This window comes from Mastigoproctus giganteus, chromosome 2, assembly GCF_048544385.1.
Source record: "Mastigoproctus giganteus isolate SK-2022 chromosome 2, ASM4854438v1, whole genome shotgun sequence".
Taxonomy (NCBI): domain Eukaryota; kingdom Metazoa; phylum Arthropoda; class Arachnida; order Uropygi; family Thelyphonidae; genus Mastigoproctus; species Mastigoproctus giganteus.
Window position 1 is genome coordinate 14061270 of NC_143576.1, and position 17367 is coordinate 14078636.

At 35.1% G+C, this 17367-nt stretch overlaps 1 protein-coding gene across 1 annotated transcript in view; it reads left to right on the plus strand.

Annotated features, from left to right (window-relative positions):
- The window catches only part of Vps36 (vacuolar protein sorting 36), a 136900-nt gene extending 121938 nt beyond the window's left edge, over positions 1–14962 (plus strand). The window contains exons 11-13 of the mRNA XM_090390358.1: positions 2008–2092; positions 7099–7175; positions 14821–14962. Coding sequence (XP_090246484.1) covers positions 2008–2092; positions 7099–7175; positions 14821–14917 — 259 coding nt within the window. The 3' untranslated portion in view covers positions 14918–14962. The remainder of the gene's footprint in view (positions 1–2007; positions 2093–7098; positions 7176–14820) is intronic.
- Positions 14963–17367: the final 2405 nt, after the last annotated feature.

Here is a 17367-nt window from a genome sequence, read left to right on the forward strand (position 1 = left end):
TTTTTTGTGTGTTGAAAAGCTTCATCAAGCCCCTTGAGAGTGAAGGAAAGAACAGGAGTTTCAGCTGTTAACTCTTCTTCTTCCTCAGCTTCTTCACATTTTACTATTTCAAGGAGATCTTCATTTGTGAACCCTCCATTGTGTGCTTGAAGCAGACCAGTGACGTCAGTTGTAGAAACCTTAAGCTGCAATTGTTTAGCAATATTAAACCGCTTCTGTTTCATTTTGTACGATCTCTGCTGATTCTTGAAATCCTTCAAAATTATTAATAAACCGAGGAAGAGTTTATTCCAAACATCCTTCAAATTTATTCCCCTTAATAAGCTGGATAAATATGAAATAAGACAGCAAAAATGGAGAGCGACATCACTCTTTGTAATGTTAGCATGGTAACTGCTTTGTTATGCGAGTCAATGGGATGTTCTCGTCTGCCTGAACAAATGTGTGCATAGTAGTACTGTATTGTATAGCTACGCACATGGTTTGAAATGCCGTATTTATGAATGTTTAGCATTTATTTATTGCATTTAATGTTCACATTTTCAAATTGGAGATACAACATCTGCTAAATGACAGAGGACGAAACATGTTACTAGTAGCATCACTGTTCCTCGTGATACATTCAACAGGTGATCGGCAAGATGTCACCCTTCATACAGAAAGGACTGGAAGGGTTGAGAGGCCTGCAGAAATCAGCAAAGCATTTCTGTTTAGGGGAAATACTTGTAGAAAATTTTAGTGCTAAGCATTCAGAAAAACTATTAAAAGCCACAAACTTTGGAGGAACAGATTGTGGTTACTCCACACAAAGTTTTGGGTATGTCTTGTGGTTTAATATCCAAATGAGACCTCCATGTATCAGAGGAGGAAATATGTGCACAGTTGAGAGAAAAACGTATAACTGCCATTAAAAATATATCAATAAATAGGGATGGAAAATTGATGCCTACTAAGAACATATATCCCAAACCTCTTAAGGTGTTTTAAATGCCAACGGTATGGTCACTCACAAATGGCCTGCTATGGTGCTCCTGTCTGTTCCCGGTGTGGGTCAAAGGATCATGAGATGAAGGCTTGCCCATCTGAAAAACCAGTGTCTAAACTGTGGGGAGAACATCCTGCCTACTCCCAAAATGTCTGAGATGGAAGGAAGAAAAATAAATTCAGAAATATAAAATTTAATTGAGAAGTCCACACTGCAGAAACGTATGATGCAAAAATGTTAGTTGCCAGACTGACTCTGCCAGCTTGTCATCTGTCTACTTCCATTATTGTAGACAGTAAGTATTGAAGCAGTAATTGTCATTAACACTGCAAACATTGAACTCTCCAGAATACTGAATGACAGGGTGATCTAAATTGAGTAGTGCTTAGTGGGAAGCAGGTTATTGATAGCAATTTTGTAGATTCTTTTTAACATTGGCCAGTTTTTATCATTATGGAAGATAGAGTTTTTACTATGTTGAGTCTAATTGCCTCTCTAACAATATAATTTTGAGCACTTCAGCAGTATACTTTTGAGTTCAAATTTATATCATTGCTTTGTTTAGTATCATGCATGTAAATGATCTGAATTTTAATCAGAGTTAAAACAAAAAAAAAAAAAAAAAAAAAACTGGCTGTCAAGAAGTTTAAGCAGTGTACAGTATAGTGTGAGCAGTAAAGTGTTCATCAGTTTTAATTTTTTGTGTAAAACATGAATAAAAAAGTATTTATATGACCAAAAGGTACAAGAAAATCACTAATATCTTATTATATAATGCTATTTATATTATATAGCATAAATTTTTATTTATATTTTTAAATATATTTAGTCAACTCTCTCTCTCTCTCTCTCTCTCTCTCTCTCTCTCTCTCTCTCTCTCTCTCTCTCTCTCTCTCAGGGTAACTCAATTTTTTTTTTTTTTTCTTTTTTTTTTTTGCCTGGTGCAGCAAAAGCCTCAGGCTTCCTTGCATCATATGGCTAAATAATGATAATGATAATTGACTTTAAATCTAAAATTCTAGGTTGCAGACATTTGACAGTGAAGTTAAAGTATTGCGTTTGGCATCCCACAGTGATAGAGAAGAAGCTAAACAGACACTAGAAATGGTGAGGCTGGCTCTGTTATTATTATATATATATATATGTAAATCATAATATATTATTCAATTTAATACTTGAATATCTATGCTATATATTAACTTAGTAGAGCCAAAGGATGCAAGAAAGCAAGCTTATAGAGCATCAGCCAAAAAAAAAAAAAGAAAAAGAAAACCTATCTATACCCTCTAATAATTTGTTTAGTTCTTTGAATTTATTAAAACTACCTTTTATGTTACTCTGTTGTAAAATTTAGGAAGAATGATTGCAAAATAAATGTATGGAAATTCTCTTTCAACCAGCAATCAACTACCTTCTGGCTGAAGGCAGATTTCCACATGTCTATCCTGCAACTATCCTTCCTCAGTTTAAATGTATTCCCCCCCCCCACATATGTTGTCTGAGCAAGAGGAAGGATGCCATCAGCATTTAGCTTACTCAATCCATTCAAAGCCTTAAACACCTCAATCAGATTTCCTTACAGGTGTCTAGTCTGAAAATGCTGCAGTTTGCAGAGCTGAAGCCTTTCTTGGTGAGAGCACCCTTTTGTTCCCCTCACTAATCTTGCTACCTTTCTTTGCACTTGTTCCAAGAGTTCCACATCCTTCCTAAACCGAGGCTTCCAGACCTGTATGCAGTACCCAAGATATGGATTAACTATTGCCTTACACCAGGATAATCATCTCCTTGCCCCTGCTAGCAAAGTTCCTGTATATATCATTGACAAAACTGCATCAGCTGTCCTAGCAGCCCATCTGCACTGCTCAGAGAACTCCATGTCTAACTCCACAATTACTGCTAGGTCTTTTTCATTCTCCATTACCTTGAGTGTGATACTACACAGCTGATATGTTATTCTGAGATTACTACTAGCCATATGCAGTACCTTGCATTTGTCAATGTTAAAGTTCAGTTGCTACTTCTCAGCCTATCTGCTTAATTTTTCTAGATCTTGTTGCAGTAGCATATCATAATTACTATTATTAACCACCCTGCCAATCATATCTGCAGACTTAGACATTAAGCTTGATATGCCTTAATCAATATCATTAATAAATGTAGAAAACACTAGGTCCATCACTTCCACTAATATTAATAATAGTCCAAAAAAAGAGCAGTGCACATTAATAACCACTTTCTCTTCTCCTACTTAACCATTCCTTTATCTATAGCAGTAGCATGCCCCTAATGTCACACTGCACCAATTTGTACAGCAGTCTTTTATGTGGAACAGTGCCAAACGTTTTTCTGAAATCTACTAAGTATATATGATATCAAAATTCAACTACATGGTTGATCATTTTAGAGTTGTTTTGAGCTAGGTGTATTTGAACTTATTTTAGTAAGAGACAATAAATGAAAATTATTTATTTAAATAACTTTATTTCAAATAATTTATTCAAATTATTTAAAATTTGTGGTATAGTGTATTCCACACTCACTAACAAACCTAAAAGTCTTTTAAACAAGACATTTAGTGAAATAAATAAAGCATTATATGATAAAATTAACTTGTAATGTCAAAAGAAATCAAAACATGAGCGAGTTTCAAGAAATCCTGGTTAGCACAACTAACTCACACAATAGGGCTCACAGGAACTTGGTGTAATCCAGAAATAAGGAATGAGTATCACTGTAGCATGTGCAATGTTATTAGGTAAGCAGGTGTTACTGGAAGGAGAGGACCATGCTTCTTATCAAAAACAGCTTGAATGCAACAAAAATTTCCTATATTCAAAACTTGTACATTAAAACATGCACACAAACATGTGGTAGTCATAAACTTCTTAAAATTGCATGATAAACATGATTAAGCCTAGACATAGCCACTCAGTAATGTATTTGTCACTGTTGGCACAATTGTTGCAGGAATTTCTCGAACTGATCTAGTTGAATAGTATAGGGAGCATTTTGAGTTATATTAATGACTGCTTGTTCACAATGCCCTTAAACATTTTTTTTGGGGGGGGGGAATCAGATGGTTGGAGGAGGGGTGAATGTGGTAGCACAGCAATATATTGTTTAGTGAGCTCTTTTTGCATGAGAAATGATCAGTGTTGTGTACAATAACTTCCAACCTTTTGCAGTCCACATTCTGGATACCTTTGCCAAATTGCCTCTGGCAGCCAGTACACCTGTACATATCTTTCCTTATTCACAATGGCACCTTGAGGAATAAATTCATAGTGCACAATACCAAGATGTTAAGAAAAACTTCTTACATCACTTTCGCTTTTGATCTGCTTTGTAAAAAAAATTTTTGCTCACGGTGAATGAGCTGATTTCCATGTCATTTATTAATGCTTTATTTATGGGTTATGGAGAAATTGCCATGTTTTGTCACCAGCTGTTATAGACCCTAGGAACAATAGTGCATTATTAGATGCCATCATGAGATCTTCACAAATTGGCATCTGCTCATTGCACTGATTAAGCACTGATTGTTCAAGGCACTAATGCTGACCAATCCAACATATTTTTAAATCATCAATTAAAATTCCATGACAGCTTTTGTGTAAAATGTTTAAAGTTTATGCAAGTTTATAAACAGTAACATAAGTTATCTAGTTGTTTAAATTTTTTTCAGGCATATGACGAGTTCTTCCCAGCACAGCATTGTTTGCTAAACTTTGTCTTCTGTCTTACATTCTATGATATTAAACATGGCAGTATGAGATGCAAAATCCTTTCCATAAACATGGTGGATAATTTCCAATGTCTCAGAATCAGATTACCCTAAGCGGCATCAAAATTTGATCATTTCTCAGTGTTTGAAATTTGACATTTTTCCCTCATAAAAATCATTACGATATAAATTCACTTCAAATGCACATAGGCAACAAAACATACTGAGTGATTAACAGACTTTTTCATATGTGTAGATGCAGCTTGAAACTGAATTTGGCAACAGCGTTTATTGATAGCAGCACAGTGTGGCCAGTCCAGGAATTTCACAGCTATACTACATGTGCATAAATATATTTTATTTTAATGTACATAATGATATATCAGTTTCGACTGAAATGTTTAAACTATTTAAATTAAATGTTTTATGTTTATAAGCATTTTATTGATCTCACCTGATATGAACCATTTGAACTGTTTATGTTTATTTTATGCACATTATTAGAGGGAGCTATCTTACTTGTTATGCGTGATTATTAATAGTCATTGACAGTTTAACCGATCAAATTTAAAAATCAGGAACTTCAATATGATAGCATAGCTTAATTTATTATGGTACTCACCTTTTTTTATAATCTGCAATTGATGTTTGAATAGGGTGGATGATAATTTTAATTTAAATTGGGAGTAAGTAAGTTGGGGTTTTAAAAACAGAAGTTAAAATATGCGCAAGGAAGTAGAAGTGCACGTCTTCGTCCTTGGTTGTCAATATTAAAGTTGAAAATGATGGTTAATACTGGAGGCCAATAGCCATAACAAGTGGCTTTCATTATCCACGTCTTCAGTTGGCAATGATGGGTTGAGAGTAAATGCATGTGTTTAAGAAAGCTAAGTTCCTGTGATGCTCCTGGTTACATGTAGAAATCTCAGGTGCATGAGATTCCCAGCCGGTGCAATGTTGTAGGGTAGTTTGGTATTTAATACTTGGAGATTGGAATGGCGGCGGAACCATTCTATGACTAGGGCTTCATATTGGAAAATTTTAAAACTGGATTTTAATTTGATAATGGGAATGGTTGAGTCTACTAATGGGATCTGATTGTGTGATTGAACATGTGATGCTAGTTCTGTGTTGGTTTGGCCTGTCCTAAAACTATCGTAGTGGTAGTATGCACATGTATTTGATGTTTTAATAGAACCATATTTTGAAGTTGTGCTACCAATGTAACATGCATTGCAGTTAGGTTGACATTTTATTAGGTAAATAATATTGTTCATATCGCCGATATGATATTTTTGTGTGTCTTTGTATGAATTAAATAATGAGTCAAGTTTATTATAAGTTGAGAATGTGAGGGTGATGTCAGTACCTTTGAATATTCATATCTAGAAGGTACCCCCACTCGATTAATTCAACAAACCATTTTCACCGTCCAAAATAATATTAACAATCCACCCCAAACACACCTCTAATAATAATTTACGTATTATCCTACCTTATCATAGTAATTTTTGCAATCAGTTCTGCCACATATTCAAAGGTACTGACATCACCTCACATTCTCAACTTATAATAAACTTGACTCATTATTTAATTCATACAAAGACACACAAAAATATCATATCAGTGATATGAACAATATTATTTACCTAATAAAATGTCAACCTAACTGCAATGCATGTTACATTGGTAGCACAACTTCGAAATATGGTTCTATTAAAACATCAAATACACATGCGTACTACCACTATAATAGTTTTAGGACAGGCCAAACCAACACAGAACTAGCATCACATGTTCAATCACACAATCACAGCCCCTTAGTAGACTCAGCCATTCCCATTATCAAATTAAAATCCAGTTTTAAAATTTTCCAATATGAAGCCCTAGTCATAGAATGGTTTTGCCGCCATTCCAATCTCCAAGTATTAAATACCAAACTACCCACAACATTGCACCGGCTTGGAATCTCATGCACCTGAGATTTCCACATGTAACAAGAAACATCACGGGAACTTAGCTTTCTTAAACACATGCGTTTACTCTCAACCCCATCATTGCCAACTGAAGACGTGGATAATGAAAGCCACTTGTTATGGCTATTGGCCTCCAGTATTAACCATAATTTTCAACTCTAATATTTGACAACCAAGGACGAAGACGTGCACTTCTACTTCCTTGCGCATATTTCAACTTCTGTTTTTAAAACCCCAACTTACTTACTCCCAATTTAAATTAAAAAAAGGTGAGTGCCATAATAAATTAAGCTATGCTATCATATTGAGTCTATTATAAAGTATTTTAATAAATCTACAATTATTGAAATCACGAACTTATAATGTTATTGTAGCCTAACCTTGTTTTATTAGATTTTATGTTTTTCTTTCAGGTGGAGAACACAGGATCATTAACAGCTAATGAACTATCTAAACTCCATGGATTGTCTGTTATTCTTTCTAAAGAAAGGTAAGCAGGTTTCTTAAATTCATGTGGAATAGTTGAATTTTTCTATTTTTATATGCTATACTATATCTAAAAAATAAAAATAAAAAAAAGATTATTATAGTAGTTTATCATGGTTTTAATTATTTCATTAGTATTCAAATTTTGATTATTAAAGAGATGGCATCTATCGAAATACTTTAAATGAACACCATTCTTTGTGAGGAATATATTGCTATATAATTAAAGCGGTGGCACTGCTCTAACAGCTGTTTTAGTGGTATATGACCAGAAATCTTACCATTAGCGCCTTACAATAACACAGGCTAAACAAAATTAAAAATTTTGATAAATAAGAGAACTTATGAGAGAACTATCTTTTTTTGCTAACTTATGTCTGAGAAAATCTCAGACTTAAGTTGGTAAAAAAAAAAGAATGGGACAGTCTGGAATAAGATGCAAGTGATTTCATTTAAGTGCTGGTAGTCAGGATTGGCAAAATTAATAGGATCAGTGGGATGTTTTCATGCAGTAAGGTGTGGACCAAATGAATACAGTATATAACTAATATATAAAAATGTACTGATTTTTTTTTTTTTTTTTTTTTTCTAATTTTTGTATGCATTGATTTTCTTTATTTTTACTTTTGTATGGTTTATTGATCTCATCAGTTATAGGCTAGTTGAGGTGGGCGTTTTTGTTTATCAATATTCCTATTGATAAACGTTAAATCTAACGTTTATCAATAGGAATGTCGATTATGTATAAATATAGTGCAAGTGCATCAGAAATACATAGCTATATCTGAATAAATCGGAATATTAGTAAAACGGCATCGTTTTAAGTTAAGTTTAAGCTTATGCCCTAAACGCTTGAGTCTCAATAGAAATGTTTAAAAGGTTGGGAAGAATTTTTTACAATGCTTGCTAAAGTTATGCCATTAAGTCTAGAGCTAAAAAAAAACTTCAAATTACATACAGAGGCTATTTGATGGTATATAAAAGAGCTATGGTGCTCAATACATTCTAAGTTGATATCAATATTTGTAGAAGAATAAGAGAAATTTACCTCAATATGATACATAGAACATGTCCATATGATACTCTCCAGAAATTAAAATGAATAAAAGATTAACGCAAAATAATTACATTAAAAAATCAATTGAACACAATTCAAAAATTAACTAAAATTCAAAAAAAAATTTAAAAATTAATTAAAAAATCAATTAATCATTGTCATCATCATCAGCCACTTTCAATCTACTGCAGGATGAAGGCCTCTCCAGCAACTTTCCAGTTCCTTCTGTTTTGAGCACTGGTCATCCATTTACTACCCACAAACTCATGAATTTCATCTATTCATCTCCGCCTTTGTCTTCTAGGTTTTCTTCTAGCTCCTCTTGGGTACAATTCTGTTATTTTCTTAGTCCATCTGTCATCATGTCTCCGAGCTATGTGTCCTGCCCAAGACCATTTTAGTTCTTTAGTTTTGATAAGAATGTCCTTTACTTGAGTTTGCTGCCTAATCCATGTGTTTCTCTTCTTATCTAACAGTCTGATTCCCAATATAATTCGTTCCATTCTTCACGGTGTAGTTTTCAGCTTCTCTTCCATTCTTTTGGTGAGTGCCCAAGTTTCACTTCCATAAGTCATGGTGGGGAGTATACATTGGTTCATTATTTTACGTTTCAGACAAACTGGGATATTGCTCTTCAGTATGTGATTATATTTCCTGAATGCTATCCATCCAAAATTTATTCTTCTCTTGACTTCCAGCCATTTATCATTATTACAGCTAATAACTTGTCCCAGATAAGTATATGACTTTCAATTACTGCTCCTTCAATCATTATTTCCCTTTCTGTGGCATACTTGTTCATCATTACTTTTGTTTTAGCCATATTCATCTTTAGTCCAAAATCCTTACTAACTGTACATAACTGATTAAGATTTTCCTCTAATTCTTTGGGATCGTGGCTTATGACCACAATGTCATCTGCAAATCGTAAATGGTTTAGGTACTCTCCATTCACATTGACTCCTTTCTGCAACCAGTCTAATCTTCTGAAAGCTTCCTCAACGGCAGCACAAACAGCTTCGGAGACACAAACAGCTTGTGTCTCCTTGTCGAACTCCTTTCTCAATTTTAAATTTCCTACTGTCTTTGTCTAGTCTAATAAAGGAGGTAGCACTCTCTCATATGGTTTCTTCAAAATCATAATATATGGGGTATCTATGCCTTGTCTTTCCAGTGCCCGAAACATTGCCTTATGCTGTATGGAGTCAAATGCCTTTTCATAATCCATAAATGCCAGGCGTAATGGTGTTTTATATTCATTTGCTTTCTCCATTAGCTGTGTTATTACGTGAGAATCCTGTCCTATAGCCAGCTTGCTCTTTCGTTTGATTCTCATCAAGTATTCTTTCTAATCTGTTAGTAATGACCCTTGTGAACAACTTATAGATGTGGGATAACAAGCTAATTTGTCTATAATTTCCAATTTCTGATTTATCTCCTTTCTTATGCAGCAAAACTATGATTGCATTATTCCACTGCTTAGGCATCACACCTATTCTAATGCACTTTGTGGAGAGCCTTGCCAGTTTTTGTGTTATGTCTCTTCCTCCCAATTTTAACAACTCTACAGTAACTTCATCTTCCCCCGGGGCTTTCTGATTCTTCATTTTCTTCAATGCAGGTTCTACCTCATCAGGAAGAATATCGGGTATGTCGTATGTATGTCGTAATTAAAATATCAATTAAAGTTAAACATAAATTTTGAAAAATGATTTTCCTTCCTGAAGCAGACTGCTTTTCAACCGTGTGTCATGATCACAGGAATGGAAATTTATTCCTGTAATAGGAATGAATTTCCATTCCTTTAATTGATTTTTTAATTAATTTTTGAATTGTGTTCAATTCATTTTTTAATGTTTTAATCATTTTGCGTTAATCTTTTATTTGTTTTAATTTCTGGAGAGCATCATACGGACATGTTCTATGTATCATATTGAGGTAAATTTCTCTTATTCTTTTACAAATACAGAGGATATGTAACATACAAGTAGTGATAATGCATTATTTTTGCTTTTACATTATGCAGCTATAACAACAAACCAAAGTTTACAAACAAAAAAAAAACAAACAAACATCATACATCTCACATTTTAAAGCAAGTAACAATGAGTTGTTGCCTCACCTCTTGCACTCCAAATAATCTTCCACAAAGAGGCACATACTGCAGATTACTGTATTTTCAGCGAGTGTCGAGACGATGGAGCATTTCAAGGATTTTTACCTCTTCATTAGTAACTAGGAGTCCTCAGCATAATAGCAAACAATACAGTTGTTATTAGTTTCCACAATATGAAAGATGCTAAAAGGTGTAGATCGATAACTCTGTATAATTCTATAACTAAAGAAAAAAAAATAATAAAGCTATAGTAGATATCTAATTAGTGCTGCTAATGCATGATTTTTATATGTAGCTAAAATAGCAAATGCCATACATATCATATTAGGAAACAAAATCACAAATAGCCTCACCGGCGGAATTACTTGACAAGTACAGGTCATTGATGAAAAAAAGCCGTGAATTAGGGTTGAAATTGAAAGTGTCTGCAATTCTGCCCAGACACGATAGGAGGGAGTATATGATGAGAGCCCTGTCAATCAATTCGGCCCTGGAAAGATTGTGCAGGGCTCAAGGGGTAGAATTTTTTTCAGCCGGGTCTGTACTTGTTAACAGGAGAGACTGCTTCTACAGGGATGAGATACACTTAAATAGAAAGGGTGCAAGAATGTTTGCTGATGCTATCGAGGCAGTGTTAGGTGGGTCGGAAAACTGCTAGATTGGGGGGATACAAGGACTAATAGATTAACAGTAGCCACGGGCAGAGGTGAAAGTGATTCTTGCACTGCTTCTATTGGAATGAGCCGCAGCCTGGAAAATAAGATGCAGGATATTTCAGAGACTGCTGGGAATCATTGGGGTACAAGTAAACACATGGGTTGTGTTAGGGTAGCTAAGAAAAAGAACAGGTGCATGTATACTTGTGTGTACACCAATGCTAGGAGTTTAGTAAATAAATTTGATGAATTTGAGGTATTGCTCAAAACATCAAAGGCAGATATTGTGGGGATTTCAGAGACGTGGTGTCACACAGATATAAGGAATGCAGAACTGGAATTTGGGGAGTACAATGTCTACAGAAAGGATAGACAGGATAGGAAGGGAGGAGGGGTTATACTATTAGTTAAAAAACACATAAAATCCAAGGAAGTGAAGCCAGTCGACATCGCTGGACAGTGCAGTGTCGAGTCAGTTTGGTGTGACATAAGCATTGGGAGATCAAAATTGAGAGTAGGAGTGTGCTATAGGCCTAATGACTCTGATGAGTATAATAAGAAACTGTTCGGAGAAATAGAGTGGGCCAGTAAATCAGAGAGTCTTATAATGGGGGATTTTAATTTCCCAGATATTGACTGGAATTTGGGGGCTGGTCACTCACACAGTAGCAAGGCTTTTGTGGATTTATTGGATGATTGTTTTCTACATCAGCATGTTCGGGAGGCAACTAGAGGGAGTAATACTCTTGATTTGATTATCAGTAGTGATTCTTCATGCATTAAGAATCTGCAGATAAATGAACCACTAGGTGGCAGTGATCACTGTGCTGAAGTGGGAGTTACTCAAAGAGGTAACTACCATTAGGGGTAAAGGGAAGGGGTATTGCTTTCGTAAAGGCGACTACAATGGACTGAGACAGTATTTAAATTCTATACAGTGGGATCAACTGATGATATTGCCAACAGCAAATTCAAAATAGGAAGCATTCAAAGAACTTATCTTGGAAGCTACTAGGCTTTACATACCAACTAAGAAATATTGTTCAAGGTTTAGGCCTAAATGGATGTCAGATGAACTAATGAGGCATATGGCAGAGAAGAAAAATGCATGGGAAACATACAAATTAACACGTGACACAGACGCCTATGATAGATACAAGTTGATCTGTAACCAAGTTACAAAGGAGGTTAGGCAGGCGAAGGCAGATTACGAGAGATCCTTGGAAAGGGATGCGAAGAAAAACAGCAAAGAGTTCTTTACTTATGTAAACTCTAGAAGGAAGGGGATGAATCAGATTGGTCCACTTGAGATCGATGGGTCAACTGTTGATGACCCTGCTCAGGTAGCTAACAAACTAAATGAATATTTTGCATTGACATTCACACATGAGGAGTTATTCAGCGAGGGGAATGCCAGAGGTGTATTCAACTCTAGCAGTAAGCTAGAGAATCTTGTAATAACTGAGAGCAAAGTGGAGGAGAAATTGTTGAAGATAAACACAAGAAAGGCACCTGGGGTGGATGGGATCTATCCAGTTATATTAAAGGAGGCAGCAAAGGAAGTAAGCAAACCCTTAGCCATAATTATGAGAGCTTCCTTGGACTCAGGGGAGGTACCCATGGACTGGAGATGTGCAAATGTGACCCCAATTCACAAAGGGGGATCAAAGGCTGAAACAAGTAATTATAGACCTGTGAGTTTAACTTCTGTTCCCGGAAAATTAATGGAGGCACTGGTTAAAGAAGCACTGCAGGATCATCTAGACAAGACTTCAGTTATAGCTAGGACACAGCATGGTTTTGTTAAGGGTAAGTCTTGCCTGACCAATTTGATTGGATACTATGATGCAGTCACAAAAGAACTGGATGCAGGGAATAACTTTGATATTATATACTTGGATCTTAGAAAGGCTTTTGATACTGTTGCACATGGAAGACTGCTGCACAAATTGGAGCAGTGTGGCATTGGAGGCAAATTGCTGCTATGGATAAAGGGGTGGTTGAGGGGAAGAAGACAGAGTGGTAATCAATGGACACTGCTCATCTTGGACTAATGTTATTAGTGGAGTCCCTCAGGGTTCAGTATTGGGTCCTTTATTGTTTTCTGTATTTATAAATGATATTGATGATGGTATATCAGGCTTAATGTCCAAGTTTGCAGACGATACGAAGGTTGGCAGGGTTGTCAAGGACACTACTGACACTATGCTGCTGCAACAGGATTTGGAAAGGTTGTGCAGATGGGTTCGAGGTGGCAAATGAAGTTTAACATTGACAAATGTAAAGTACTAAATATGGGAAACAGCAACCCCAGAGCAACGTATCAACTGTGTGGTACTACACTGACAGTGGTAGAGAGTGAAAGGGACCTGGGGGTGGTTGTGCAGGCAGATATGAAGTTCTCTGAGCAGTGCAGACGGGCTGCAAGAGTAGCTCATGGTGTATTATCAATGATATATAGGAATTTTTCTAGCAGGAATAAGGAGGTGATTATTCCCTTGTATAAGGCAATGGTCAGGCCACACCTAGAGTACTGTATACAGGCCTGGAGGCCTCATTTCAAGAAGGATGTAGAGCTGCTGGAACGAGTACAGAGAAGGGCAACTAGATTGGTGAATGGGACAAAGGTTTGCTCTTACGAAGAAAGGCTTAAGTTTTGCGAATTACAGTGTCTGGAAACTAGGCACCAGCGAGGTGATCTGATAGAGGTGTACAAAGCCTTGAATGGTTTGAGCATGCTCAATGCTGATGGGATTCTTCCTCTTGCTCAGAATAATCACCTGAGAGGGCATAAATTCAAATTGAGGAAAGACAGATGTAGGATAGATGTGCGGAAATTTGCCTTTAGCCAGCGGGTGGTTGGTAGGTGGAACAGACTTCCATCCCTTGTCGTGGAAGTTGATAGCCTAAATAAGTTTAAGGCTCAGCTGGACAGGTATTTCGAACGAACAGAGGGGGTGAAGTGGAAGTGGTTATTTTTATTTATTTATGTTACTTTTTTTTTTTTTTTTTTTTTTTGGCTGATGCTGCATAAGCTTGCTTTCTTGCATCAAATGCCTCTACTAATGCTAATGCTCTTCCAATTTAAATAAATAGGCAACATTCTTTGATCATAAAAGGCCACTTCTTCAATTCACAGAGTATGAAGAAAGAACTGGTATGCACCATTACTGTCTGGTGGTAATCTGTTTCTGGTTTACTTTCAAAAACAAACACAAGTTTCTTGATTTGGGAATTCTTTAAAAGCAAAGATGCTCTTAAACAGCACTGATAACAACTGACATACTAGACAAATTCATGTGCAATGGGCAGAGTTTTGGAATTACTGCTACATAGCATTCTAACGTTTTATGCATTTGATGACTTTGCAACTTCCAAGTGTGTGGTGAAAGCTGAGAGGTTGTAGGTTTAATTCAGATGATTGAGGTTGAGGATGTGATTACAAAAATACTGTTGCAGCTAATAAAACCTAATTATGGGCACATGAATAGCTAATGACACACCAGGATAAATGTATTATTGTTTGTGTAGTGTTTTTAAATAAATTTAATAGCCTTCTTGCTGTGCATTTTGGTCTATTTTCACTTAACTTTTCCATATGTAAGCAAAATAAATTATTTATAAAATTTATTTATATCAAATTATATTTTAAAATTCATATCAGTTTATTAAACTGAAGAAGTAAGACCTTTATATATCTATGAAAGTCTTTTATGTTTGATAGCTGTTGATGTTTTTATTTGATTTTAATTTCTTTTACCAGCATAGATCAAGCTTGTCTAGCCTAGGCTTTTCACTTATGCTAAATACTTTGTTTCAGGTTGCTGCTAGCTGAAAAAGAAGGGTTTTTATGTCGTGATGATTCAGTTGAAGGCTTAAGATTTTATCCTAACTTGTTCCTAACTGAAACTGCATAGTCCATCACATGTAAACTATTCAAACCAAGTGCAGAAAGATTTTTGTACAACAGCATATTAATGAAATTAACTAAATAAATATTTAATAATTGTTCCATAGAGCTTGGAATAAATAATTTTAATATAAATTATGAGTTAATCTCATTTTGAGGTACTTTACATGAGTGTACTTGAATTATTATTTAGAATTCTAGTGACTCTCCAACTAGGTACATAAAGGAAATGCTTATTATAAAGACTGTATTACAATCATTAATTTAAGTTTACAGGTATTCATCCACCAAAAATGAGAAGGAACAAATGAAAACTGAATGTTTATGGTATTCACTTGGAAATGCTGCCAGTGTTATTTTCTTCCAGCTAAAAAATCAGATGAAAAATGCATTTTCTTTCTTAGCTAGTGAAGGGCATTTATCCTTAAGCTAAGAAAATAACTAATACTATAAAGAAAAACAACTTGAAACACTTGCATTTTAGTTTCTGAAACAGTGAAACACTGTATCAGATGTTTATCACATTGTGTGTAGATTTATGTCTCATACAGTGAAGCACTGTATCATTAATATATTTGATATAGTGCTTCACTGTATCAGATGTATTAGACATTTATCACATTGTATGCACTGCCATTATATTTCAGTTTGTTCAGTGATGATGCTTATTAAAATTAATTACACACTGTACAAAAGTTAAACTATAAGCATAGCTTTTTTTTTTTTTTTTTTTTTTTTTGAAACAATTGCATAAATAAATTCTGGAATACAGTGCAAAATTAGGTAGGTATAAAAGTGTGCACGCTACAACAGCACTACTCCTTGGTGATTGTATGGAGTTCAGTACCACTGTCAGTAACAAAATTTTGTGATACCATTTTGATGTCACTTCACCCATGCATTTAAAATCTATTTATTATTAATGGAGTCAAAATCATGTCTCATGGATGTTTTTCTAATATTTTATTCTATAATATAATGAAGTAATTAAATTTATTTAACTATCATTTTTCTTATAGGAAATTTTTTATTTCATAAAAAATTTTATATATATATATATATATATATATATATATATACATACAGTAATACCCCGAAGTTACGCGATAGGTGGGTCCGACGAAAATCGCGTAAGTCGAATTCGCGTAAGTCGGGGTAGAACTTTGCATATAAATACATATAAATTTTGCTTAATTGGGACCAAGGACTAACAAAAACACTACTTTAGAAGAAAAATATTAATAAAATTGCAGTTCTTTATACATATTAATACAAAATATGTATTAAAAAAAACAAATGACTTACGTTAAAAAGTTATTTCGATGTCGATGGCTTCATAAAATCTAACAAATTCGTCTGACGACACAGCGCGTTCTTTTTTTCACGCAGAATTTCTTCGTAGCAAGCTAATAATTTTTTTTATTCCTTGCTTTGTAGCTATAACGCGTTCTTCGTTGGAGTCTATATTTTCTAAAATTTTTAAGCCCTTTACAATTGAGCCCTTTTCAATTTTCAACCTCTCAAGTTTGCAATTGTCATGTGCTTTTCGCCGTTGCTTCATTTAGGCCTGTAGCACGTGCAATATCGCATGGTCTTTCATTTCGCTCAAAGCGTTTCACAATTTCATATTTTTTCTCTATCGACAGAGGCGGACTGGCCATAAGCCTTACCGGAGAAACCCCGGTGGGCCAGTGTGATTTTGGCCATAAACCATAGTATGAGGCCACTATAAATTTTCCTGGGTAAGAATTTTTGATCCAGTCCGCCTCTGTTTATCGATAATTGCTTTTCTTTTTCTCTCTGAATCTGCAGTGTCTTCACCAGGACGCTTCCTTTTCACACCTTTTAATTAAGTATTTTACTCATTTTTAGGGAATAAAGCACAATTACAAAACGAGGAGGCATGCTTGATACGCATAAACAAAGCTGCGCGCATGTAGCAACTGAATAAACAACACCATAAAGGCAGAGATACACTATTAACACCTCACATTTCTAGGGGTTACTACCATAAAACAATAAAAATCCAGTTGCGTTTCTGCTAGTGAAATCTGTTATAAACTGGTAGTAAACTCGATCTAATTGCATTTGCGATTATACCGATAGCTGGAATTTGTTGGTTTTTACGTTATTATGGTGAAATGTGTTTCCCCTTCACTGATATAAAAAACATAAAAGCAGCAAAGTTGAATTTTGTTCATCTTTCGCTCTTATTCTCCGCCGTCGCACCGTATATCGATAACATATGAAAAACGACCTTGAAGATAGTGGGCGGCAGCGTTGCCAAACGAAAAAATCAAGAACCGCGTAACTCCGAGTTCGCGTAAGTCGGGGTATTACTGTATATATAAAATACGGGTTTTTTTTTTTTTTTTTTTTTTTTTTTTTAATTTTTGCCACCTAAGAAACTTTAGGGCCAAAGCACTCATGATACGAATGCTACAGAAAACATAATTA